The 24,128-nt window shown below is 37.8% G+C and overlaps 4 protein-coding genes and 1 long non-coding RNA gene across 15 annotated transcripts; 2 read left to right on the forward strand and 3 right to left on the reverse strand.

The window, feature by feature from the left end:
* Positions 1-1,498: 1,498 nt before the first annotated feature.
* LOC120495558 (uncharacterized) lies at positions 1,499-22,928 on the forward strand. Of its 10 annotated transcripts, XR_016150777.1 has the most exons (9): positions 1,499-2,004; positions 2,713-2,830; positions 3,871-3,958; positions 4,039-4,143; positions 17,466-17,575; positions 18,679-19,148; positions 19,357-19,593; positions 19,755-21,761; positions 22,044-22,928. XR_016150777.1 is itself a non-coding variant. In XM_089127942.1 (5 exons), exons 1-4 carry the CDS (start codon positions 3,815-3,817, stop codon positions 18,692-18,694), a joined length of 375 nt encoding a protein of 124 aa, XP_088984068.1. In that variant the 3' UTR covers positions 18,695-19,148; positions 19,357-19,707. The 10 variants fall into 10 exon arrangements, 6 of the variants coding, with proteins under 6 accessions (XP_088984068.1, XP_088984067.1, XP_088984071.1 ...); XR_016150778.1 differs by lacking the exon at positions 2,713-2,830 and having other exon boundaries at positions 1,500-2,004; XR_016150779.1 differs by lacking the exons at positions 2,713-2,830; positions 3,871-3,958; positions 4,039-4,143 and having other exon boundaries at positions 1,501-2,004.
* Positions 3,886-7,191, reverse strand: LOC120495556 (cytochrome P450 2B15-like). The gene is made up of 5 exons (XM_039695191.2): positions 7,030-7,191; positions 6,786-6,948; positions 6,031-6,183; positions 5,729-5,889; positions 3,886-3,976 (listed from the first exon to the last, which is right to left on the reverse strand). The coding sequence occupies exons 1-5, from the start codon at positions 7,189-7,191 to the stop codon at positions 3,926-3,928; spliced, it is 690 nt and encodes a 229-aa protein (XP_039551125.2). The 3' UTR covers positions 3,886-3,925.
* On the forward strand, positions 6,182-8,172 carry LOC148965071 (uncharacterized). The gene is made up of 2 exons (XR_016150781.1): positions 6,182-6,713; positions 7,050-8,172. It is a non-coding gene; the product is annotated as an uncharacterized LOC148965071 (long non-coding RNA).
* LOC120495554 (cytochrome P450 2F2) lies at positions 7,826-12,019 on the reverse strand. The gene is made up of 9 exons (XM_039695189.2): positions 11,822-12,019; positions 11,510-11,672; positions 11,173-11,325; positions 10,925-11,085; positions 10,632-10,805; positions 9,483-9,621; positions 9,218-9,405; positions 9,004-9,145; positions 7,826-8,176 (listed from the first exon to the last, which is right to left on the reverse strand). Exons 1-9 carry the CDS (start codon positions 11,981-11,983, stop codon positions 7,983-7,985), a joined length of 1,476 nt encoding a protein of 491 aa, XP_039551123.2. The 5' UTR covers positions 11,984-12,019; the 3' UTR covers positions 7,826-7,982.
* fbxl9 (F-box and leucine rich repeat protein 9) lies at positions 17,493-23,578 on the reverse strand. Of its 2 annotated transcripts, XM_039695184.2 has the most exons (9): positions 23,184-23,578; positions 22,463-22,564; positions 22,017-22,331; positions 21,111-21,782; positions 19,707-19,925; positions 19,404-19,616; positions 18,926-19,143; positions 18,679-18,849; positions 17,493-17,575 (listed from the first exon to the last, which is right to left on the reverse strand). In XM_039695184.2, exons 1-8 carry the CDS (start codon positions 23,208-23,210, stop codon positions 18,681-18,683), a joined length of 1,935 nt encoding a protein of 644 aa, XP_039551118.1. In that variant the 5' UTR covers positions 23,211-23,578; the 3' UTR covers positions 17,493-17,575; positions 18,679-18,680. The 2 variants fall into 2 exon arrangements, with proteins under 2 accessions (XP_039551118.1, XP_039551117.1); XM_039695183.2 differs by lacking the exon at positions 23,184-23,578 and having other exon boundaries at positions 22,463-22,615.
* Positions 23,579-24,128: the final 550 nt, after the last annotated feature.

Genomic DNA, 24,128 nt, shown 5'->3' on the forward strand with positions numbered 1-24,128 from the left:
TAATGAGCATTCCCATGGAGCATGTTGACTGATGGTTAAAACTTAATATATACCAATAATAACCAATCCAAGACAGAGCTTAATTGTTTTCCTGCACAATGTAATATAATGTTCCAGTTATACATTATTTTCCAGTTATGTTCCAGTTATCTAAAACGTAGACCTCTACATAAAGTGAATCAACAATAAATTGTAAATGTGTTCAGGATTCTACTAAAATATATTTTTATATATTTTTAAGTTGTAAAGTGAGCAATATAACGTATGGCTTCCATAGGCAGGCATGTATTATGATTTATGAAAAATTGAACTGCAGTGCACTCTATTTCAGAGGTATTGGGGGAGATTTCAGACTGCTCCGCTTATTGTCACCTTACCTCACGTAAACCTAGCTCTAGACCAAGTCGATATCAATCCGCTGTGTGTCTGCATCAGGTCAGTAGGCCAATGGCATGTGTGTTCTTCCTATGTGGAGAAGCGTACCATCAAATTAACCCTCTTGTGCTCCTCGTTTGGGGGTAGCACTTATTATCTTTGGGGTCATTGACTGGACACCTGGCTGAAAATAAAACTTCCTTCACCCCAGTAAAACCAATGTATGCCTAATATGTTTTTGTATAATTATCATTTTTTTTCTCTCCATTTTTTTTATTTTGTATTTGAGAGGATATGATCAATATTTATGGTTTATTTTTGCCATTGAAAAAATACAAAAATTGTTTTCTATTTTTTTTCTTTTTTCAATAATGCAGGATTTCAGAATAATATAGAGACTTTGCCACATAGCCTGCTCGAATCATCCCCTTTATTTTTTTGTGTTCACATTCCAAGTGCCATAAAAGTCACCAAGTTTCGTATACCAATAAGATTAAGCTGTGGATTTTAGAAATTCAAAACATAAGATTTTTCGGTCAGAAATTACAGAAAAGACAGAAAAGTTTTAATGAAAAACCTTATTTTAAACTTGCTCATGTGAATAGCCCTTAGAGAAACCTATGTGTTTTTGTTTTATATATTTTTTCTGAGAATAGCGTAAAACCTAACTTTATTCTCCACACTGGAATTCCTTCACACCTTGTAAAGAATCCCGTCACACCTAGATCTATCTATCTATCTATCTATCTATCTATCTATCTATCTATCTATCTATCTATCTATCTATCTATCTATCTATCTATCTATCTATCTATCTATCTATCTATCTATAAGCCTATGTCTGCTGCAAGTCAGAAAGCATTAAAAAGTTAACAAATGCCTAATGATAAAAACATTCTATGGTTATTCACATAAAAAGTTGCATTTTTCAGTTCAGCACATTAACAGACTGTAACAATAAGTTCAGCACATAGACTGTAAAAAATAGGTTCAGCACAGAAAAACCTATCTGTATCTGTGGCCCCTATAGATATCTATGGTGGCCCCCACATGGCCGCTTCAGATATGCTGTTCTTATCGCCCCCTACAGGTCGTGCCACAGAGCTTCCCATTTTTAGCAGGTCATCCCATGATGCACCGCGCCGTCACCGGCTTCAGTCATTCAAGTAACGTTAGCTCAGATCTGGTGCTTGTGAGAGCGTCTGTTCTTGTTAGGCCATCTGGGTTCGGGTAACCTGTGTCCTGAATCGGACCGGACCCTGAACGGGGGCTTAACTCTCTCATTTCGAGGTGAACTTCCCCGTCCATGCTATAGGAATCACCGGCCGGTGACGGGAAGCGAGCGTTTGGGCGGCAGAAGCGGTGCTGTCAGCGATATAACAACAGAAAGCGTTCACTATACAAATATAAACCGACGGCGGGCAGAACTGTGGGGATTTATTAATACTTTAAAAGCAACTTGATGGCTTTAGAGACCGGAAGAAACGAACTGGGTGCGATGGGAGATTCGCTGCAGCCGCAGACCCCCAGTCGCCACGAGAAAAGTCTTGGGCTCCTCACGACTAAATTTGTGACTCTGCTGCAGTAGGAAGCGAAGCTGCGAAGGACGGAGTGCTGGATCTGAAAGCTGTAAGCACGAGACGAGCTCATCATTACTATCACCGTCATCAGCTAACGTTATATGTTTTGAGTATCGCACGCGCAAGATGGACAGCGCCTGCTAAAAATGCATAGTTTTTATTGTTTGCATGCAAACAGATGCACTCCAGGTCGTATAGACCATTTCACAAGACGTAAACAACACTGGTCCAGAAGCACTTCCTGTTTCAGTTTGTAACTGTTTTCTTTATTTCACATGTAAACAAAACATCTTAAAGATGTTTGTTTAACTTTTTATTCAGTTTTAAATGTTCTGTTGGTTGTATTTTATCCCAGCTTTTTTGTAGTGTTAAAAAACTGAAACAAGAAGTGCTTCTGGACCAGTGTTGTTTAAATCTTGTGAAATGGTCCAGGACGTAAAAAACGAGAGCACATATTAGTACACTATTAATTCCAGAATGCCGAGTTAAAGTAATATAAAGCACAACAGAGAGACACACAAGTTCTTCTTTAAAAGAGGAAGAACACAGAAAACAGAGTCAACCTGAAATAGAATTAGTGACCTATTTAGTGTCCCTGTACATATCACCCTTTGTGGCATTTGGTATGTTTTGAAATGTCAGTATACTTGTTAGGTTGGTACCGTTTCAAGCTTTACAGACCATTAAGTGTTTGAATACTTGTACATCATTTTTGAGTATTTATTATCTGCATTTCTACCCCTTATCTCTCTTTCAGAGTTGTAGACGCTCGTCTCTCAAAATGCCGCAGCAAAAGGATATAGTAAAGATTGCCATTCAGATGCCGGGCACATACAAGTGGAACAGAGTAGTGACATAAATAGCATTCGTCTCAGGTATTGTTGAACTGCGTCGGAAGTGGACATGCACAAAGTTGACGAATCCCGCCCATGAAACCCGGAAGTGTGATAATCCCCTATTGTTATAAATAAGTTTCTTATTATAAAAGTTTCTTATATTATAGATGCAAAATATCTTGTAACACATTTGTAACTGAACTTCTTTTGGTCTATATGATCAAGGAATTTCTGTTGCGTACAAATCGTAACCAATTAGTTCATTCCCAATTGTTTTGAATAAGCTGTTATTGCCGTCTACCCAGTCGAAACATCGGGTGGACAAATGCTGAGCATGTTCTGTATCTTCAGAGGCTTTGATCCCATTGTTTGGGACGTCCTAACAGAATGTGTTATTGTCTTGAGGACCCAGCCATTGTCAGAGAAACTCTCATTTATGTTTTCTAAACCATCAGATAACTAGTTTAAAATGAATGAACCCATTGTGTGACTCTGATTGGTACTTAAAGTTTAGAAAGAACCTCAAACCCCCAGTGACCTTCCCTTCTCCACTTCCTCGCCATTCCCAGCACTTCCACTCGCTGCCAGGCCATTCACCACAAATTACAGGCCACCGATTGGTCTACCACCCAAACACTAAACTTTCTAATCGGTGAGCCACAGGAGCTGCCGCAAATTATGAGATATTTCAGTTGTGGACTTTGGAGAAGTTTTGGCGTTGTATTAACTTACTTCAACTTCCACTTATTGTCAGTTAGTTGTCAAGGCACTGTTTCTAATTAGTTTGTTTTTCAAGTGTACATTTTTAATGTAAAGCTTTATTTCAGCTTAACAAAAACAATCATTTTAGTTCATTCATTTCAATAACAAAATGTTTCATTCAGAAATTAACATGCTTATCACAAGAGTTGTATTCAAATCATTGGATCTATGAATTGTGTTTTAAACATTTTTTTTTAAATAAACTAATAGATCCAGATAGAAACAAATGTTTTGCAAAAGTTATAAAACAGTGTTTCAAAAATGACGGCTCTGATGTCACTCCATCACATGAGTTTTCTTGTTGTCTTTGTGTCCAGTGAGCTGAAGGAACGTCTGAAGCCGGAGCTTCTGGAACTCATCAGACAGCAGAGACTAAACCGTCTGTGTCACGGGACGCGAGGCAAGGTGAGACACCATGATCTTCTGAGGAAGACATCAGAAAATGATTTTCAGGTCCTTCAGTCATTTTTTTGTTTGTTTTTCAGACAAGCTGTGGTATTGTCGGCTCTCTCCTAATCTCAAAGTCCTGCACTACGGAGATGTGGATGAGGAGACGGAAACGCCCTCCATCGAGGCTCTTCAGGAAAAGAGTAAGTGCACTCACACATAATGTGTTAAATTTTAACACATGTGCTGAATCAGCTCAGGGACAACACATATTGTGTAAAATTTGACACATCTGTTCTAAGAGTTTGAAAACACTGCATGAGTATTATTGGCGTGATTTGATACTTTGTCATGTCACATAATCATGTTTTCAACTTACACTTGATGTACATAACCTCTCATTGTATTTTTGGTTTATCTTCTCCTTTTCCCCGTTAGTTCGAAAATACAGTATCACTAGGATTTAACATCAGTATTTTGGGGGGGAAGATAATCATGTTTCCATTTGAAAGGATTTAGCATTTTATCAGGGGCCAGATTTCAGCACTTCTTTGTATGTTAAATTTAAAATAGTTTTGAGATCAAAAATATATTCAAAAAAATAATAATAATCTGGTTTCTTTTTATAATGCATTAATAGAGGATCTAGCAAAAAACAGTCCATTTGCTGTTTTGTGTAAACCTTTTCTTGTTAAACCTCTGGTATTGTGTAACAATCTTGATCCATGATGTGGCCGGATTAATTCAAGATTTGTTTTATTCTTTGTATGGAATAAAAGAATATAAATTATATCATACATCATCTGTTGCAAATTACGATTTCAAACGACACATGTAGTCTTTCAGATTGTTTAGCGAACAATTCGTTAGGCTGGTTTAAAATTGCAACTCGCCTTTTTGAACAATTACATTAAAAGAAACGACTCTCAAGAATCGCTCGTTGTGCTTTAGTTCGTAAAATCCGTTGTTTTTGATTCACTAATAAGAGTTTTGTTGTTGTTCGTAAAGCCGTTTTAAAAATAAATAAAACACTGAAGATTTTTTTTTGTTCTTAAAACCCAGTGTTTTTTATTCACTAAGAAGAGTTGTTTTTTTGTTTTGTTTGTGATTTGGTCATTGATCTCGTTTTTGAGAGTTAAACCCGCGAGGATGTTAATAGAAATGCGTTGAAATGCATACACAAATGATCACAGTGGTACAGAACAATTAATGAAAAAGACATAAGCATTAATTGTTATAATAATTTATTGACATACTGCCTGGAGTACAGCCAGTAAGGAGTTTTATATCTACTAATCAATAGCAGATCTGGAATCATTTGAAATGTGTGAACACAAGAGCTGAAACCCTTACATTCAAAAGCAGTGATTCACCACATAAATAATACAGTTATGATCCTATCCCAAAAAAATAAAGCATTTAGAAATGTATCACTCTTTATACCTGAGTAAAAAGTGCTTTAAATATATTTTCATATGATTTACTTTCACTTACAGAATCAGAGTAGCCTACAATAGTGAAATCTGTGCTAGATGTGAAATCTCTAGATGTTGACGAAAATACATATTTAGAAGTTATACAGGCTTAAATTTGACAGAAAAAGACCAATTATACATTGATGACTCATACTGCACTATACATAATTTTGTCCAATCAGATGCTCTCTAGAATGAGAATGTCCCTCCCCCTATTAGCCAACTGTACCAACTTCCTCTGATTAGCAATAGCAGGTAACATCATAGTTTAATCATTGGCTTTATAGAAAATTTAATGTATCTAAAATCTTACCATGTTCCATGGTCCATTGAGGATCTTTGCAATCTCTGTAAAGAGCTGAACGAAGCTCTGGAGGAATTTATTGTTGTAATCAAAACGGGATCCGGACAGAACCAAGCCGATAACATTTGATGCAAGTTGGTGGAACATATTTTGAGGATTCACAGTTCCTCCTGTACAAATGAAAATCGATTAAAAAGATTGACATTTTCCTTGTCATCAGCTGATATATAAAATAAATACATAAATAAATAAATCGCATTATCTTCATCTTGTCGATCAAAACTTTTTAAAAAACACATATAAATAAATACCAGCATTTTTGTTTAAGTAAGCAACAATGTGTGAAATCTCTCCCAGAATTCTCTCCTCCATGGACTGCTTCCCCAGGCCAAAGTTCCTCATGGTCATCAAAGCAAAGCGTCGATGATCCTTCCAAAGGGGGCCATAGTTAGCCAATACAACACCTTTAGTAAAATTATGTTATAGTTAAATGTTTCTAGCACTAAAGATATTCCAACAGCTTATTTATTTCATATTATAACATGTAGACCTTGTTTCACATACAAGGCTTAGATTAAGCCAGGAATTGGCCTTAGTTTTCATTTAGAATATTTAATTAGCTTTTATAAACATGCCTTAGAAAAAATCATTAGGCTACTGGTGTGCATCTCGAGACAAAACAATGGAATTGACAGGTGCCAGTGCAGGTTTCTTTCAGTTCAAACATGCATTTTAGTCTGGGTCTAGTCCTGAATCTTGTCTGTGAAATCGAGGGGATTGTGCTCCTGATCCTGATGTAAACTGTACTTTTAATTAGTCCTGTTGTGTTGTGTTGCGTTGCGTGCGTGCGTAATACCTTGTGGACTGACTCTTTAAATCTCTGTGCATGCTTATGCGACGCGGAGTGATACAGGAGCGGGGCAAGTTGTTTATGCAGTACAGTTGGAAGTATTTTCGCTGGCGCAGCAAAAGAGTCATTGTGTCTAACTAATATGTAAGTCACTCTTTACTGAACTGTCGCTAGACTGTTATTTACTTAGCTGAGACAGCTTGTAGTTGGAGTTACCTCTATTTTCCGAGATATGACTGATCATGAAGTCTTGAGGCCGTCCTGAGAAGTCTTGAGCCTTTGTCACCAGAGCTTCCTTGATAACCTTAAAACTATTCAGAAAAACTGCTGGTCTTGATCCAGTATACAGACTGAAAATATTCCCATATCGTTCTGCAAACTAAAAAAAAATAACATTATTTTACAAACAAGAAAAAAAAAGAAATGTTTAAACTTAAGATGACATAAAATAAAGCCATACTCTTTCCAAATCCTTCAAAGGATTGGCCATGTTCACATGAAGCAGATTCCCAAAAACTGGCAAAGGACGAGGTCCTGGAGGAAAATTCTTCGGCCTTTGGATCCGGACTAGGAGGAAGATGAAGAAGATGCATATCCACAGGAGAATCAAAGATCCCAGCATGCTGACTGATGTCCAGCTGTTGTCTCTCGGTCTCGAGCAAAACAAGCTTGTGAACTCAAACCACTCAATCTCTCGGTAGGTCTCCTATATCTGATCAAATATTGGCAGTGTTCCAGAAAGATAAAATGAACCCAGACAAACAAGCACTGCTCAAAATTCTGCGTTTCTGCATTCACCTGAATTTGCATTCAACTGCAATTAAATACAAATCCCTTCACAGTATACTGGTGTGCATCTTGAGACAAAACAATGGCACTGACAAGTTGCTTTCAGTTAAAAGTTCAAACATGCATTTTAGTCTGGGACTAGCTCACGCGTGGTTTGTGAAACCGGGGGTACAAAAGATTTCTGTTTCAAATAAATACTGTTCTTTTTAACTTTATATTCATCAAAGAATCCTGAAAAATGTATCATGATGTCCACAAAAATATGATAGCGCAAATTTGTTTTCAACATTAAATGTTTCTTGAGAACAAATTAGTATATTAAAATGATTTCTGAAGAATCACGTGACACTGAAGACTGGAGTGACAGTCTTTTCATTTTTAGATTTCAACAATGATTATAACCCTACAAATGATTAAGTGAACAAAATAAAACCACTCTGGTACACATTCAGACAAGATGAGCCAACTATTTTGTAGAAGTTTTTTATTTAAGGACTGTCTTAAGATGCATTGCGATTGTTTTTATTACCTTTTAAAAAAAAAAAATACTTTATATTATGACCAGTCAAATTACATACTGTTATTAAAATAATAACATCAAATCATCTTTTGCAACAGAACAAATTATAATTTGACTGTCTGTCTGCACTTGATGTGCATTCTGTAGGGTTTGGGGGTGAGGGTGACCCCGTACACTGGGGTGTAATCTGGTTCCCCGGCATCATCGGGCCACACAAACTGGAAGCGGCGTAACAGAGTGACAGTGACCAGGAAGAGCTCCATACGTGCAAGACCCTCACCAAGACACACACGGGGACCTGTACACCATATATTTGCATATATACGAATTACTACTACACTGTAAAAAAAAAAAAAAAAAAAAACTACACTGTAAAAAATAAAACCATAATTTTTACGGTAAAAAACGGCAGCTGTGGTTGCCAGAACTTTACCATCAAAAATACGGTAGCATCGTTATTGGTTTTACAGACTTAACTTAAAATTTACAGTAATCAAACGTATTTCTTTATCTGATATAATGTTAATTTACCTGTGTTACCAAATTGATGTCTGTTTTTTTTTACCATTGTAATACACTGACAACCAATCTTCATCGCAGTGATGCGAGTTGAATGATGAATCGACACTCATCATAAGTAGTGTCCATAAGTAAGCTAATATTTATATAAAGAAGCTGCACATTTTCATTCACACAAACATTAAACACCATCATGGTAATGCACATGAGATTACAAAAAATGCAATGAACATTAATTTAACAATGTTAAATGTAACAACTGATTAGAAAAAAGACAAGAAAACTTTGAGGAACCATAGTTATTTCAACAAAAATGCAAAAAAAGTGAAGTGTCACACAGGGATTTGTGAGTGTCAATCTACGGTTTTTCACTGTAAATTATGCAATGAGTTGTTCTTATTCACTTTCAAAAATTGTAAATTTTACAGTTTTTTACAGTAAAATGATATTAAATGTACCTACTGTATCACAGTTATTTACAGTATATTGTACGGAAACTTTCTGTTAACTAATTAACAGTTTTTACTGTAGCATTTTACAGTCTTTTACCGTTAAAATCACGATTATTTTTTACAGTGTACCTGTATACGATTCTAAATTCTTTACCTGCAGAAAAAGGCATAAAGGCCTCAGGCTTCTCAAACTGGCCCTGCTCATTCAGGAAGTTTTCTGGGTTGAATTCATGAGGAAACTTCCACTGGCCTTCTTCTTTTAGTACAGAAGTGAGGTTAGGAATAACAAAAGTTCCCTAGAGAAGAAAAGGAAACAAAGTTATGATTTTAAAGGCTTAAAACTCATAACTTCTATATGGTTTCCTCACCTTCGGGATGTTGTAGCCCATCAGCTCAGTGTCTTTGGTGGTGCAGTGAAAAACACTTAGCGGTACAGTGTTAGCGACGCGCTGAACTTCATGAATCACAGCCTGTGTGTACGGCATATCATGTCTGTCTTCATACGATGCATGATCTTTATTCCCCAGAACATCATCAATCTCTCGCTGACATTTTGCTGGTGGAATAAAAGCTATTTTAAGCTAAAGCAATGGTTGAATTAATTAAAATGCATTAAATAACCAAAACACAAACCTTGAACCTCTGGGTGGTTCATGAGGTAGAGAAATGCAGTGAGGAGCGTGTTTGACGTGCTATCAGTCCCTGCAAAGTGCAAATCCAGAATGTACAGGATAAGTTGAGCTTCAGTAAACGAGGATCCATCGTTTCCTCTCTAGTCAAATTAAAATACCACTGATTAGAGATTAATACAAACAACTTTGTAATTCAGGTAAAATAGGGATGCACTAACATTAAAAGTCACCGTTTTCACAAATTCGCGTTTTTGTAGTTTACACTTTGAAACATTTTCAGGCCCACAAAACGCTGTTGTCATGTAAAAGAATGGCCAAAATGCATAAAAAGGTTTCCGTTTTTAGTTGAAAACAGTGTTGTGTAAAAGGTCCCTGACTTCAAGGCTGTCTACATTAATCGAGGTACATTTGAAAACTGTGTTTTTGTTTCAAAACACTCTCCATCCACACTAGCGTTTCAACCGTTTTCTAAAGGTTTCTCGTCCACATTTAAATGTCGGAAGATGCTTAAATCAAGCAAAATGCAAAAGCTCACTGAGATGATAACAAGAGACCAGACATAAGAAAGTTCTCATGTTATTCTTCCGGCACAATCACTATTAGCAAAATATCTCACACTACTTACGCGTGCAGGTCACACTCATTCACCACTCTAAGTTTGTTCTAAAACGCAATTGCCCTCATGTTTTAACACAGGACAGCAATTGAGAATAAATTTATCTTGGCAGGAATGTAATATGAAGATTTTACAAAGTAACATGTCTCTTTAGCAACATTGTGAAAGTGATTAGCAGATTGCACATACCGATATAAACATGTCGGTACAATATGCGTCACATGACTGAACATGCATGCTTGTGTCCAAACTAACACTATAACGCAAAAACTGCGTTTCAAATGTATCCACTTTGGAGAGCATTTTCAAAAAGCGTAGTTTAGATGTTTAGATAGTGTAGATGTATCCTCAGTGATCATTAGATAATGGTAAAGGTAATGTAAATGTAAATATAGAGTAAATGATGTGCCATTAAATATCCAATATCAATCAATACTAATACATTTTAAAAATCTCTAATATTGGCAATAACCAATATGGTACCGATATATTGCGTATTCCTAAAAAAAAATACCATTACAGATGTGCAAGCACCTTATCAAGCTCATCCATATAGCAGTCAATGAAGTCTCTTGGCTCTCCTGGGACTCTTGTCTTTTTGTGTTCATTGACCAGTTGTGCTGACAATTCTCTGGCTTTTCTGGCATTTTTGAAGGCCTTCTTGAAGGGTAGAGGCAGAAATCTCACCATTGGAAATGTATCGTATATCTGCAATAGAATAGAGAAAATTCTTCTTAAAAATTAAAAAAAAACTACAGAAAATATTTTTATTTAAAATGTCTTGGGGAATATAAACCCTTAAAAGATGAAGTGATAAAATGCCTCACCAAGGCCCACGGTCCATTTGTAATCTTTGCATTCTCTGTATAGAGGTGAATAAAAAGCTTGAGGAATTCGTCTTCATAATCATAACGGGATCCAAACAGAACAATGCAAATGATATTTGATGAAGCATTGTGGAACATAGTCTGAGGGTCAAAGGACTTTCCTGCAAGTACATTGATAGGAAAGTCAACTCAAGCTCTTGTGTGAGTTTGTTTTGAGACAACGAAAATGAGATTGAGTACATTATTACCAACTAGTTTTTCCAATTTAGCAGTAATATGTGAAACCTCTCCCAGAATTCTCTCCTCCATCGACAGCTTCCCCAGGCCAAAGTTTCTCAGGGTCATCAAAGCAAAGCGTCTGTGTTCTTTCCAAGATTGGCCATAGTCAGACAAAATGATACCTGCGATAATATATAACTGTTATTTATGTGCTAAATGGTACTCGTTGCAATCTCAGATAAGGATGAAAATTGCTCTGTGAACTCTGTAAAAAGGGGAGACTGAGTGAACCTCAAAAGCATACTGATTAACCGTATATTGTGTACACAGGTGTAAGAGTAAAGGTTGATTTGGAAGTAGATTTACCGCTTCCCTTTGTAATATGGTTGACCATGAGGTCCTGAGGACGTCCTGCAAAGTCCACAGCCTTAGTAACAAGAGCTTCCTTCAAAACCTCGAAACCGTTAAGAACTATCCAAGGTTTTGATCCAAGGTACAGGCTGTAAACTTTTCCATAGCGATCTGCCAGCTTAGAGTTAAGACATCACATGGGGCTGCTCATTATGCAATACATTACCAGATGTTTTAAACAGATAACTCTTGACAGTTGTATGGGTATTCTTAAAATATATTTATTTATATTTTAAAACGAATGAGAATGATAATGTAATACTATACCCTCTCGAAATCCTTCAAAGGATTATTGATGTTTAGCTCAAGCAAATTCCCAAATAATGGCAGAGGACGAGGTCCTGGAGGAAAGTTCTTTGGCCTCGGGATCTGGATGAAGAGGAACAGGATGAAGATGCATATCCACACCAGTATCAGAAAGCCCAGCATGCTGACTGTTGTCCAGCTGTGAACTGCTCACGTTTCACATTTAAACTCTCAGATAAAAACAAACAAGCCCTCCCACTTCAAATAATGAGCATTCCCATGGAGCATGTTGACTGATGGTTAAAACTTAATTTACCAATAATAACCAATCCAAGACAGAGCTTAATTTTTTTTCCTGCACAATGTAATATTATGTTCCAGTTATAACATTATGTTCCAGTTATACATTATTTTCCAGTTACAGATCATGTTCCAGTTATCTAAAACGTAGACCTCTACATGAACTGAATCAATAATAAATTGTAAATGTGTTCAGGATTCTACTAAAATATATTTTTATATATTTTTAAGTTGTAAAGTGAGCAATATAACGTATGGCTTCCATAGGCAGGCATGTATTATGATTTATGAAAAATTGAACTGCAGTGCACTCTATTTCAGAGGTATTGGGGGAGATTTCAGACTGCTCCGCTTATTGTCACCTTACCTCACGTAAACCTAGCTCTAGACCAAGTCGATATCAATCCGCTGTGTGTCTGCATCAGGTCAGTAGGCCAATGGCATGTGTGTTCTTCCTATGTGGAGAAGCGTACCATCAAATTAACCCTCTGGTGCTCCTCGTTTGGGGGTAGCACTTATTATCTTTGGGGTCATTGACTGGACACCTGGCTGAAAATAAAACTTCCTTCACCCCAGTAAAACCAATGTATGCCTAATATGTTTTTGTATAATAATATTTTTTTTTTCTTTTGTATTTGAGAGGATATGATCAGTATTTATGGTTTATTTTTGCCATTGAAAAAATACAAAAATTGTTTTCTATTTTTTCCTTTTTTCAATAATGCAGGATTTCAGAATAATATAGAGACTTTGCCACATAGCCTGCTCGAATCATCCCCTTTATTTTTTTGTGTTCACATTCCAAGTGCCATAAAAGTCACCAAGTTTCATATACCAATAAGATTAAGCTGCGGTTTCTAGAAATTCAAAACAGAAGATTTTCCGGTCAGAAATGACCGAAAAGCACCAGAGTTAATGAAAGTTTAAGTTTTAATGAAAAACCTTATTTTAAACTTGCTCATGTGAATAGCCCTTAGAGAAACCTATGTGTTTTTGTTTTATAGTTTTTTTCTGCGAATAGCTTAAAACCTAACTTTATTCTCCACACCTTGTAATATTTTAACAACCAGGGCAATACTCCAAACTGTAGAATACATGGAATTCTATAGCCTAGGGTGACCATATTTTAGTTTTTGGAAAACAGGACGGGGGGCTTAGTTGATGGGCGGGGCATGATTTTTTTTTTTTGGGGGGGGGGAGAATGCATCAAAAAATACTTGACTAATTCATTTACAACTTTGCAACTATGTTATTGTACTTTAATATATAAAGTAATACATCCTTTCCATTCAATGTTTGGCCCGCAACAAAAGAATACTATTTAAAGAAAAGTTTACTTTTTAACACCTTTTACATGACAATATTTCTTTTCATGGCCATAGCATAGGTTAAAAATCTACTACTAAAATAAAATAAAAAAATCTACTAGGCCTACACTATTTCAGTAAAAACAAAACAATAAAAAAAAAAAACAATTTGAATCCTCCTGATGTTCTCTTAGCCTATACTTTCTTTATGTGGGCTTCTAGGTCGCTATCACCTTGACACTGACTGATACGTGCCAGCTTTGCTTTGCAGTTCATGCATTCTGCTTTACACGGATCCCGACCGAAACGAAAACACAGGAATTTTCTCTGTAAATCATCTGTGAATTTACATTTGGGCTTTTTTTTTTACGCTGTTAGCTACTTACATCTTACCTCGCACTTGACCGCAAACTGAAGCGTCTGAAGCGTCACACTGCTAAAATTCTGTGAACGTAAAGTCCGCCTACTTTGATTTGATTGGTCATTTCAAATATTCTGACATTGACAAGCAGTGACAGACCAATGAGGCTGCGATGAACACTCTCTCTCTCACACACACACACACACACACACACACACACAGTCCTCTGTATTCTGATGATTATGAGTCTGACATTACGTGCTCTCTGCTCTGTGCTTGACGCTGCGGATTGAGGAACACGCTGACGAGGGGGTGAAGCCAAGTCATATGTTTTGTGTGCAAAGGCAAGCGTGTATTTAAAGTACACACTGGCCCAATGAAAAATAAGGAAAACTAGGACATTTTCATCACTTTTTAAAAAACAGACAGGGCGGCCAGGACAGGACGTGAAAACAGGACATGTGGGAAAACAGGACGTTTGGTCACCCTACTATAGCCGTTTCTCAATACCAAGTACGCAGACTTCGGACTTGCGTCCTTGGTAGTTCAGACTTGCCAAGTTTGACTCAGGAGAACGAACTCCCGAGGATGCGAGGTTCTTCTGCAAATGGAACAGAGCGTACTTGATCGCGTCACTCAGCACGCTCTACTCCGGTTATCTCTTCTTTAGCTTATATTTTAGGCAACAATAAAACGAAATTTGCTACAACTCTGCATCTTTCCGTCAACAATAAAACGAAATATGTTATAAAACACCACTCTGACTCTTTTCATTAACAAAAAAACAACATAGCCTAATGGCCACGTGGTTCAGGCAACGCGATTGTCTTCACTGCATTTATTTATAACAAAATGAACATGATCTTTTTGTTTTCATTTTAAAAATATGAAACATTGATTTTTGTTGACATTTATTAAACAGAGACAGGGTTATGTCATTTTATTTTATTGTTCATTTAGTGAAGATAATATAAAACAAATGTTGTTAAAGTTAAAGAGCCATAAAGTTATGAAACCTCAAAAACTATTTTTTTTTTTTTTTGCCATGGAACAAACTATAGTTTAATGAGACCAAAGATAGACTTATACACAAGAGCCGTCAGGATATATTGTATAAAGTCCTTTAGTCAGTGACAAGGATAAAAAATCAGGGAGGACAGGTACAATTTATGTGGGTTCCAGCACATGTAGGGGTGAAAGGGAATGAGCTGGTGGATGAATTGGCGAAAAGGGCAATAAAGAAGGACAAAATAGAAATGCATATTAAAATAAGTAAAGCAGAGGTTAAAAGTATTGTCTGGGAAAAATCTAACCAAATGTGGCAAGAAAGATGGGACAGAGAGGAGAAAGGAAGGCATTTATATAAAATTCAAAAGAGTGTAAAAATAACTACATTAGGTGGTGGGCACAGAAGAGAGGAAACTGTAATGACAAGGTTAAGGTTGGGCCACAGTGTTTTAAACAAATCACTGAAATTGATAGGAAAACATGAAACAGGCTTGTGTGAGTGGTGTCAGGAAGTAGAGTCAGTGGAGCATATAATAATAAGTTGTAGGAGTTATGAATCACAGAGAGTGATAACGAGGAATAAATTGAGGGAATTAGGGGTACAAGAGTTAACATTAAAAGGAGTGTTGAATATAGGTGACAGAGCACAGGGTAGGATATTGTTAACTTTTTTAAGGGAAACAGGTTTATGATCGGTTATGAGGATAAATAGGGAAAAAGGAAAAGTGTAGGGAAATTAGTGAATGTGAGTAATATGGTGGGATTTTTTTTTTTTAATGTGGGAATGGGCTTTATGCCCAGCTGCACTACTTCCTGAACTTCAGCCAGCTCCTTGTTTCCTGTCTGCCATTATTGGTCAAATTGATTAATTCAGGTGTGCTTGACCTCAGTAGTCATGGCAACAATAATCAGACACACCTGAATTAATCAATTTGGCCAATAATGGCAGACAGGAAACAAGGAGCTGGCTGAAGTTCAGGAAGTAGTGCAGCTGGGCGTAAGCCTAATGTCTGATTCACACTCCGGAGCAGAAGGTGGCGGTAATGCACCAAAAGCTGGTTGCCAACCGCCGGTAAAAACAAAGAAGAAGAGAAGCGAGCGTTTGGGCGGCAGAGGCGGTGCTGTCAGCGATATAACAACAGAAAGAACATTTCACAAGATGTAAACAACACTGGTCCAGAAACACTTCCTGTTTCAGTTTGTAACTGTTTTCTTTATTTCACATGTAAAGAAAACATCTTAAAGATGTTTGTTTAACTTTTTGATTCAGTTTTAAATGTTCTGTTGGTTGTATTTTATCCCAGCTTTTATGTAGTGTTAAAAAACTGAAACAGGAAGTGCTTCTGGACCAGTGTTGTTTACATCTTGTGAAATGGTCTATACAAACACAAACCGACCGCAGGCAGAGCTGTGGGGATTTATTAATACTTTAAAAGCAACTTGATGGATTTCGAGACCGGAAGAAACGAACTGGGTGCGATGGGAGATTCGCTGCAGCCGCAGACCCCCAGTCGCCACGAGAAAAGTCTCGGGCTCCTCACGACTAAATTTGCGACTCTGCTGCAGGAAGCGAAGGACGGAGTGCTGGATCTGAAAGCTGTAAGCACGAGACGAGCTCATCATTACTATCACCGTCATCAGCTAACGTTATATGTTTTCAGTATCGCACGCGCGAGATGGACAGCGCCTGCTAAAAATGCATAGTTTTTATTGTTTGCATGCAAACAGATGCACTCCAGGTCGTATAAAAGAACAGAAAAGTTGAAAAAGTTTCTTTGGGAAGGGAGGAGGGGGTCGCGTCCATGTAAGTTACTACCCCTCTCTCAACAACACGACAGCTCGCTTAAATAAAGTAACGTTAGTTCCTCCACTAAACCATGCGAGCCAGCTAACAGGTTGCAAGTGTAATGTCACTACTTGTCTGCGATGCAAACCCTCTGATGTGGTGTTTGTTGTATCCTGGAGGTTTCTTGCGGTTAAGAAGCTAAACCCATCCGGACTGAAAGCTCAAACAAAAGCCTTCAAAACAAGCACGTGCTCTGGAGTTTGGGATAGTTTAGGCCTGTGCGACCAGGCGATCCGCTTCTTGGCTTCCATTGGGGTTTAAACACTATATTACGCGTTTTAAAAACGTATTGAAATACAAGTTTGGTCATTTTAATGATATTTGATCGAAGTCTTGTAGAAATGAACAGGTCATCTTGGAACTTGATTGCTTGAAGTTGCTTGCTTGTCAACTTTTTTGGGGGCTGTTTTTGTCTGTTTTGATAGGCAATACGTCTTAAAGGGACAGTTCAAAGGAAAAATAAAAATTCTGTCTTTTTTCCCCCCCTCTTTTTGTTCTAAACCCATACGACTTTCTTTCTTAAGTGGGAACACAAAAGGAGGTGTTAGGCTCAATGACAGCCTCAGTCACCATTTACTTTCATTGCATGGAATGAAGATGCAATGCAAGTGAATGGTGACCGAAGATGTCAGTCTCTCACACTCTACTTAAAACATTCCCCACAGAAGAAATAAAGTAAGTAAAAAAAAAAGTGAGTAAATTAGCTTATTTTTCAGTGAACTGCTCTTTTAAGGGCTTTGTATGCGCCACACTTGAGCACTTGTGTGTTTTGTGCAGTTGGGCTGCATGTGATGAGAAGAATCAATAATCTTGTTTGGTTTCTTTTGTGTGAATGTGATTTAGGCTGCAGATACTTTGGCTGTAAGACAGAAAAGGCGGATATATGACATCACCAATGTTTTGGAAGGAATTGGACTTATTGAAAAGAAATCCAAAAACAGCATCCAGTGGAAGTAAGGCAATTCTGTGAATGCTTTCTGGTGTTTTTTTTTTTATGTTGACATACTCGTTGTTCCCATTTTGATGGTCTCTGTAGGTGCAACAGATTGTTTAGCGAACAATTCGTTAGGCTGGTTTAAAATTGCAACTCGCCTTTTTGAACAATTCCATTAAAAGAAACGACTCTCAAGAGTCGCTCGTTGTGCTTTAGTTCGTAAAATCCGTTGTTTTTGATTCACTAATAAGAGTTTTGTTGTTGTTCGTAAAGCCGTTTTAAAAATAAATAAAACACTGAAGATTTTTTTGTTGTTCTTAAAACCCAGTGTTTTTTATCCACTAAGTAGAGTTTTTTGTGTGTGTGTGTGTGTGTGATTTGGTCATTGATCTCGTTTTTGAGAGTTAAACCTGCGAGGATGTTAATAGAAATGCGTTTTTGCGGTACATAGCCTACCATCGTTTTATTTCCTCACTTTAAAATAGATTGAACAGACAAACTCGGATAATTTTTCTTTTGATGTGGCTGCACAGATTCACACACACGGTGTAAAAACTTGTACTTCCAATGCACTGTCCCTTTAAAAGCTAAATTGATTAAATAAAACTGAATCAGAAGTCAGCCGGATGTATATAAAATATTTCCAGGTTACATAGCAATAAATTGTATCATAAAACGAATGACCTTTGAACATTACTACCTATGTGTCATAGGCTACAGCTTAAGTTCACCCTTATCTGGTGCTGCCGAAATGCGGAAGTTGTAAAGTGTAGACTTATAAACGCAGCATACACAAATGATCACAGTGGTACAGAACAATTAATGAAAAAGACAAGCATTATTTGTAATAATAATTTATTGACATACTGCCTGGAGTACAGCCAGTAAGGAGTTTTATAATGTCTACTAATCAATAGCAGATCATGTTTATACTGGAATCATTTGAAATGTGTGAACACAAGAGCTGAAACCTTTACATTCAAAAGCAGTGATTCACCACATAAATAATACAGTTATGATCCTATCCAAAAAAAAAAAAAAGCATTTAGAAATGTATCACTCTTTATACCTGAGTAAAAAGTGCTTTAAATATATTTTTATATGATTCACTTTCACTTACAGAATCAGAGTACAATAGTGAAATCTGTGCCATTGGCAAAGCGACACTGGACTTTCTCAAGGAAGGGCAAGCGGGACTGGAGGAGGTCCACCTGGTGCACAGTTATGTCCTTGCACATGGACACATCGAGGGTCCTGAGTCTGTCACAGTGCAGCGCAATTATGGAAAGAGTGCTGTAGGAACACATTAACCATGTTAAGCAGAGCTCAGTAGTTTAGTGTGAAAACAGCACTGGATGAGGTCACTCACTCGTTTGTAACCGCGTCGCAACAGGCCAGGAACAGATGCTGCAGTCTGTGGAGGAGCGGAAGGGCCCGCGCCATACCTTGGTCGCTGATCTGGGGACAGAGGTTGAGTGCCAGGCTCGTGAGGTTGCGGCAGTGAAGAGCTACAGACACCAAGCTGTCGTCGCTGATCTCGGGCAGCATGGAAAGCGAGAGACGCTGTAGGTCTGGGAAACGGAGTACCTGAGGTGGCCAGGAACATTTCGGTTATAAATATATATATATATATATATATATATATATAAAATTTCTCTTAATATTATCCTATTCATATTAATGTTATACACACATTAGGTCAAAAGTAATCAAAAAGTAGTCCCGATTACATGACCTAATATGTGTAATGTAATAGGTTATGTTAGTAACTATAATATTCATCATGTATTTTGTATTCAGTAATGGACTACAATTTGCAAGCAGCGCCGTTTCTATTATGGACTGACCTGTGTGATACTGGTGTCGGTTAACTTCGAGCAGGCCGACAGGTCCAGTTCCTGAAGACCCCTGAGGGCCAGCAGTGATGCTCCTTCCCGATCTCTAAACGCCCCCAGGTCCTCATCGGTTACGAGACGTGGCTTCTCCTGGAAAGGCATGCTGGGAGGCTGGAAAAAGCCCATGTTTCCAAATGTCCTGGTAAAGCTTGGGCCTTTATCATCCTACACATTTGGGGCATTTATGAGCAAATTGTACATTTTGTGTGCACTGATTATCAAAGTCCTAAAAAAAGAACTAAAAGTCAATCCCACCTCTTTGTCTCTTGGTTCACAATTTTTGGTGGGCTCCACCATCCCCAGCAGCCCCCAGTCTGAGATCTCTTTGCACCAGCCGAGCCGCAGCACCAGCAGCGCAGGGAGATAGTTTGCGATGGCGTGAACACTGAGGTCGGTGAGGTAGACGCAGGAGGTGAGGTCCAGCTTTCTCAGGTTACTGCCCAGCAACTGCGTCAGGGAGAACATGACTGGGTCCTGTTTGAGAACAGAGGGTGTTAGCAAAAATCTTTTTTGATGGGTCATTTGAGGAAAATATTCAAATGAAATTTTGCCAAACAAAAATTGTATATTCAAATTATCCTAAATATGCCAATAATATTTCTTACATTTTAATACTGTTTGGTTAATTACAAATTATAATTAGAATATAGTAATTGTAATATTAAAATTCAATATTATTATTATAAAAAAAAATATATATATATTATCACAACATTATTATTATATATTTAATACAAAATATAAACAAGAATTGTATGATATATTCATATCCTAAATTATGGCAAATACTTGATATTTATTTGTATACTATTTTGTTAATTATAGTATGTTTTAAACAATCATAATATGAAATACAATTATGACATTAAAACGTTTTTAGAGGGCCTAAACATGCTCGAAAACTCATGACACTTTGCTCACGGCGCTTCAGAAGTGGTGAAAATATATATGTGTGATGTGGGTTTCAGAATTGGGTGGGGCAAAATGGCTTAATTGCCCCCCCCCCCCCCCTAAACTATTGTCCCACATCTGTGTTTCACGTACAGTTGTGAAATTCAGTACATACATGCAGTGACCCAATATCTACAAAAGTCTCTTGGATCATAGCCCTAAACACAACAGGAAGTGAGCTATTTTGAGTTTTTGCCATTTCCAGAGACTGTACTTTAACGAACACATAACCATGCTCATATTCGGCTGTAGCAATAGCGCCACCTTCTTGTAGCAGGAAGAGTGACAAATACAAATACTTTGACATAGTCCTCCTGTATTTATTATCATTACATACTGCCCATTGTGCTCTGTTTTCCTAAAACCGCCGAGTGGCGGCGGTACAGGAGCGAGGGCCCTTTTCATCGCTGCTTGCAGATTTAATTTTTATTATTATTTGCGATATTTTCTTAAATTATAAAAATATATAACAACTTAAATGTTTTTATTAAATGGTATGAAAATGGATGTTCATTTTGAGATTTGTTTACGATAGGCAACGGTTATTAAATCCTTAGTGTTTATTTAAGTAAGGGTTAGATACTGACAAAGGTAAATGAATTGTAAAAGTAGGGGAAATAAGCGGGCATAATGAAACATAATATTAGATGATATATTGGCTGCAAATTTCCTTTTGTGTATATGTGCCATTCAGCACTTTTGCCTCACCCTTATGTATGAGCAGTTTCTTAGGCTAAGGGACTGCAGCTGCGCCCTGGGCTGTGGACAGGACAATCCCTTCACCAGGTCTGTCCCGCTGACATGCAGACACTCCGACAGATCCAAAGTCCTCAAGCACGGCAGCGCCATCAGCTCGGTCAGGCCTTTATCTGTTATCTTCCAGTCCTGCGAGAGGGTCAGCGACTGCAGATCCTTCAGCTCAGTGGACACCGCCAGCACCGTCCTACTGGTCAACTCAGTGCAGGCACCGAGATCCAGCGTCCTCAGGCCGTTCTGGTGCTTGCAGAGGGTTTCTATGGAGTAGTCAGTCAGCTCTTTACAGCCGCGTAGACTCAGATCCTCCAGACGGAGGCCGGGCACCTGAGCTATGGAGCGGAGGGATTCGGGGGTGATGCTGGTGCGACTCAAGTCCAGGCTGTGGAGCGTACAGGCCTGCTTCTGCAAGAGAGTCAGGAGGTTCCGGAGGGAAACTAGAGCCGAGGAGCCGGACCCAACAGGGCTACCTCGGTATGGGTCAAACTCGAAAGCGATGTGGCACCCGGCCAGGGCCAGACCGCGCAACCTGGGCGTGCAACTCGTCAGCCGGTTGAAAGAGAGATCGGAGAGGTAGCGGAGATCAGACAAGTCCAGTTCCTCCAGGTTCCTCAAAGCATCCTCCACCTAATATTGCACAAATATTAGATTGCACTTAATACAACATCATTTTGACATTTTTATACTATTTTATTAATGATAAATATATATATTACTTTTTATTCATAAATAAATATTCATAAAAATGTTTACATTTCAATTTAGGAAACACAACAATATAATGTGCATTATGAAAAATAAATATTAATTTAAAAATAAATTTAAAATAAAATAAATATGTAATTTCTTTAAAGATGTAACCTGTCGACGGTGCTCCTGTCTTGACAGAAAAGCCCCAGACATGAAGAGGCTGTCCAGCCCGTGAAGGTCCAGCTTGCGGAGGCCGGTCAGATGTGGCAGGAGGCCCAGCAGGGAAGACTCTGTGATGCTGCTGCCCGGTAGAGCCAAACTGTCCAAGTGAGGGCCTAGGTGAAGCCCCACTTCCAAAAGTACTTGTCTTGACAGGCTGGATCCATCAAGATGACTGATGACTAGGCCACAGCGAGGGCGCCTTGCAAGTGCACGGATAAAGTCCAGTGAAGATGTGGAAACATGGAACTTGAAGGTGGCATTTTTCTAGATTTAAACACCCAAAAGACAATTGAAACAAATGTGGAAGAAGTGGACTAAACCAAAACATGAATGTCTACATTTAGTATAAATTTAAATTAAGATCATCTTGATATTCCAATGAAAATGAGAAAAACCTGAAACCGGTGGTCTTGGCTTGCTTCGTACCAACTCTTACAGACCAGTGACGCCTCCTTTCGATCCGTTACATGAAGGTAACTCAATATGTAGGAGATAATCTGGAGCAGAAGGGAGAAAATGTACAGGTTACAACACTCTCTCTGGAACATATGAAGTCAAGACTGAACTATATAATGAAAGTTGTCACATTTTGCTCATGTTATACATTATATTATACACTATTTTTATTGTGTGTGTGTTGGGGGGGTATTAATGAATATTTTAATTATATGATATATGAATTATAAATAATTACGTACGTAATACGTACGTACGTATACACACAATTATAATCCATTTATATTATTAATATATAAACATAATTTTATTGTGACAACGTGCCCCACATAGAGAAAAAAAACTGGTATAAGTTATTCCCATAGACTGTAAAAAGGTTATTCCTAATACATCTACGCCAACCAATGTCTGTCTGTCCGTTTATCTATCAATCGGTTTTTGTTCTCCTTCAAAATATCCATTGTGTGTGCTATGCTACAGAGTCAAAAACACAGTGAAACTATGGTAAATTTCAGTAAGCACATGCTGTCGAATAAACAGAAAGGTGATAAAAATACAAGTTGGGAAACTCCTGTTAGCATACTTGTTATTTCAGCTCTGAACCACTAACTGTTAACTAGCAGCTAGCCTATCCAGTAGTATATGGATGGACGGACTCACCTCAATAGGTAGGTATGGACTCTCCATGACTGCCCTCACTTCAGATATCTGGTCTTATTAGTTATCATTAATATTAATGTAATATCAATTTTAAATCATTGACTCAGTTCAACGATGTTTATCATTTACGCGGCAGGACTGTCAACGTCCTAAATATTCAAGAGCACGGGACCATCTGATAACACCCTCTCGTTGTTCCTCCTCACATAGTTTTAAACGATGCACCAAACCCCAACATTATCCACAACACGTTCCGCTGCACATCCGAAACCCCTCCGAAATGCGAGCAAAACACAAACATTATTTTCAAAGAAAATAATAAAGAACTATCACAAGAACAACACTAGCCATCACGTGCGAGAAGCGCGCAAAGTCACCCGGGAAACGTAGTTTAATGAAAGACAGAACCTGACTTTGGATTTGTGTCGACAGATGGCGCAGTAATTCTTTTTAATCTAGGGCCGTTTCTCAATATGCCTTCTTGTCTGTATTTTTATTTATTTATTTATTTATTTTTTTGTTTAATAAACTTTATTTAAACGTTCGTTTGGAGTTAAGTCCAAACGCACACTCTTTAACGTTTAAATTAAGTTTATTCTTACCGTTCTTTTTGTTTGTTTGTTTGTTTGTTTGTTTGATTGCCTTCTTGTCTGTACTTGTGTTCTTGTGGACTTGTGGAACGTCATCAGTCGCGGCCCAAGTACTGTCCCCATATGACTGTACCAATCATAGATATACATATCTATGGTCCCAATACACCATAGAATCCCGGATGTGTTCTTGACACTCCCATTTTACCGAAGATGTATGGCGAGCCGTTTTAGCTTAAATTGTACCCAGCCTTACTCGTCGGTAACAATAGTAACAATTCCATAAAGAATTACAATTAGAGAGCTCTCGCAGAACTAGTAAGAATCAGCACACAGTCTCCTCATCCTCCTCAAC

The sequence above is a fragment of the Pimephales promelas genome, chromosome 25 (assembly GCF_988280905.1).
Source record: "Pimephales promelas chromosome 25, fPimPro1.hap1.1, whole genome shotgun sequence".
Taxonomy (NCBI): Eukaryota; Metazoa; Chordata; class Actinopteri; order Cypriniformes; family Leuciscidae; genus Pimephales; species Pimephales promelas.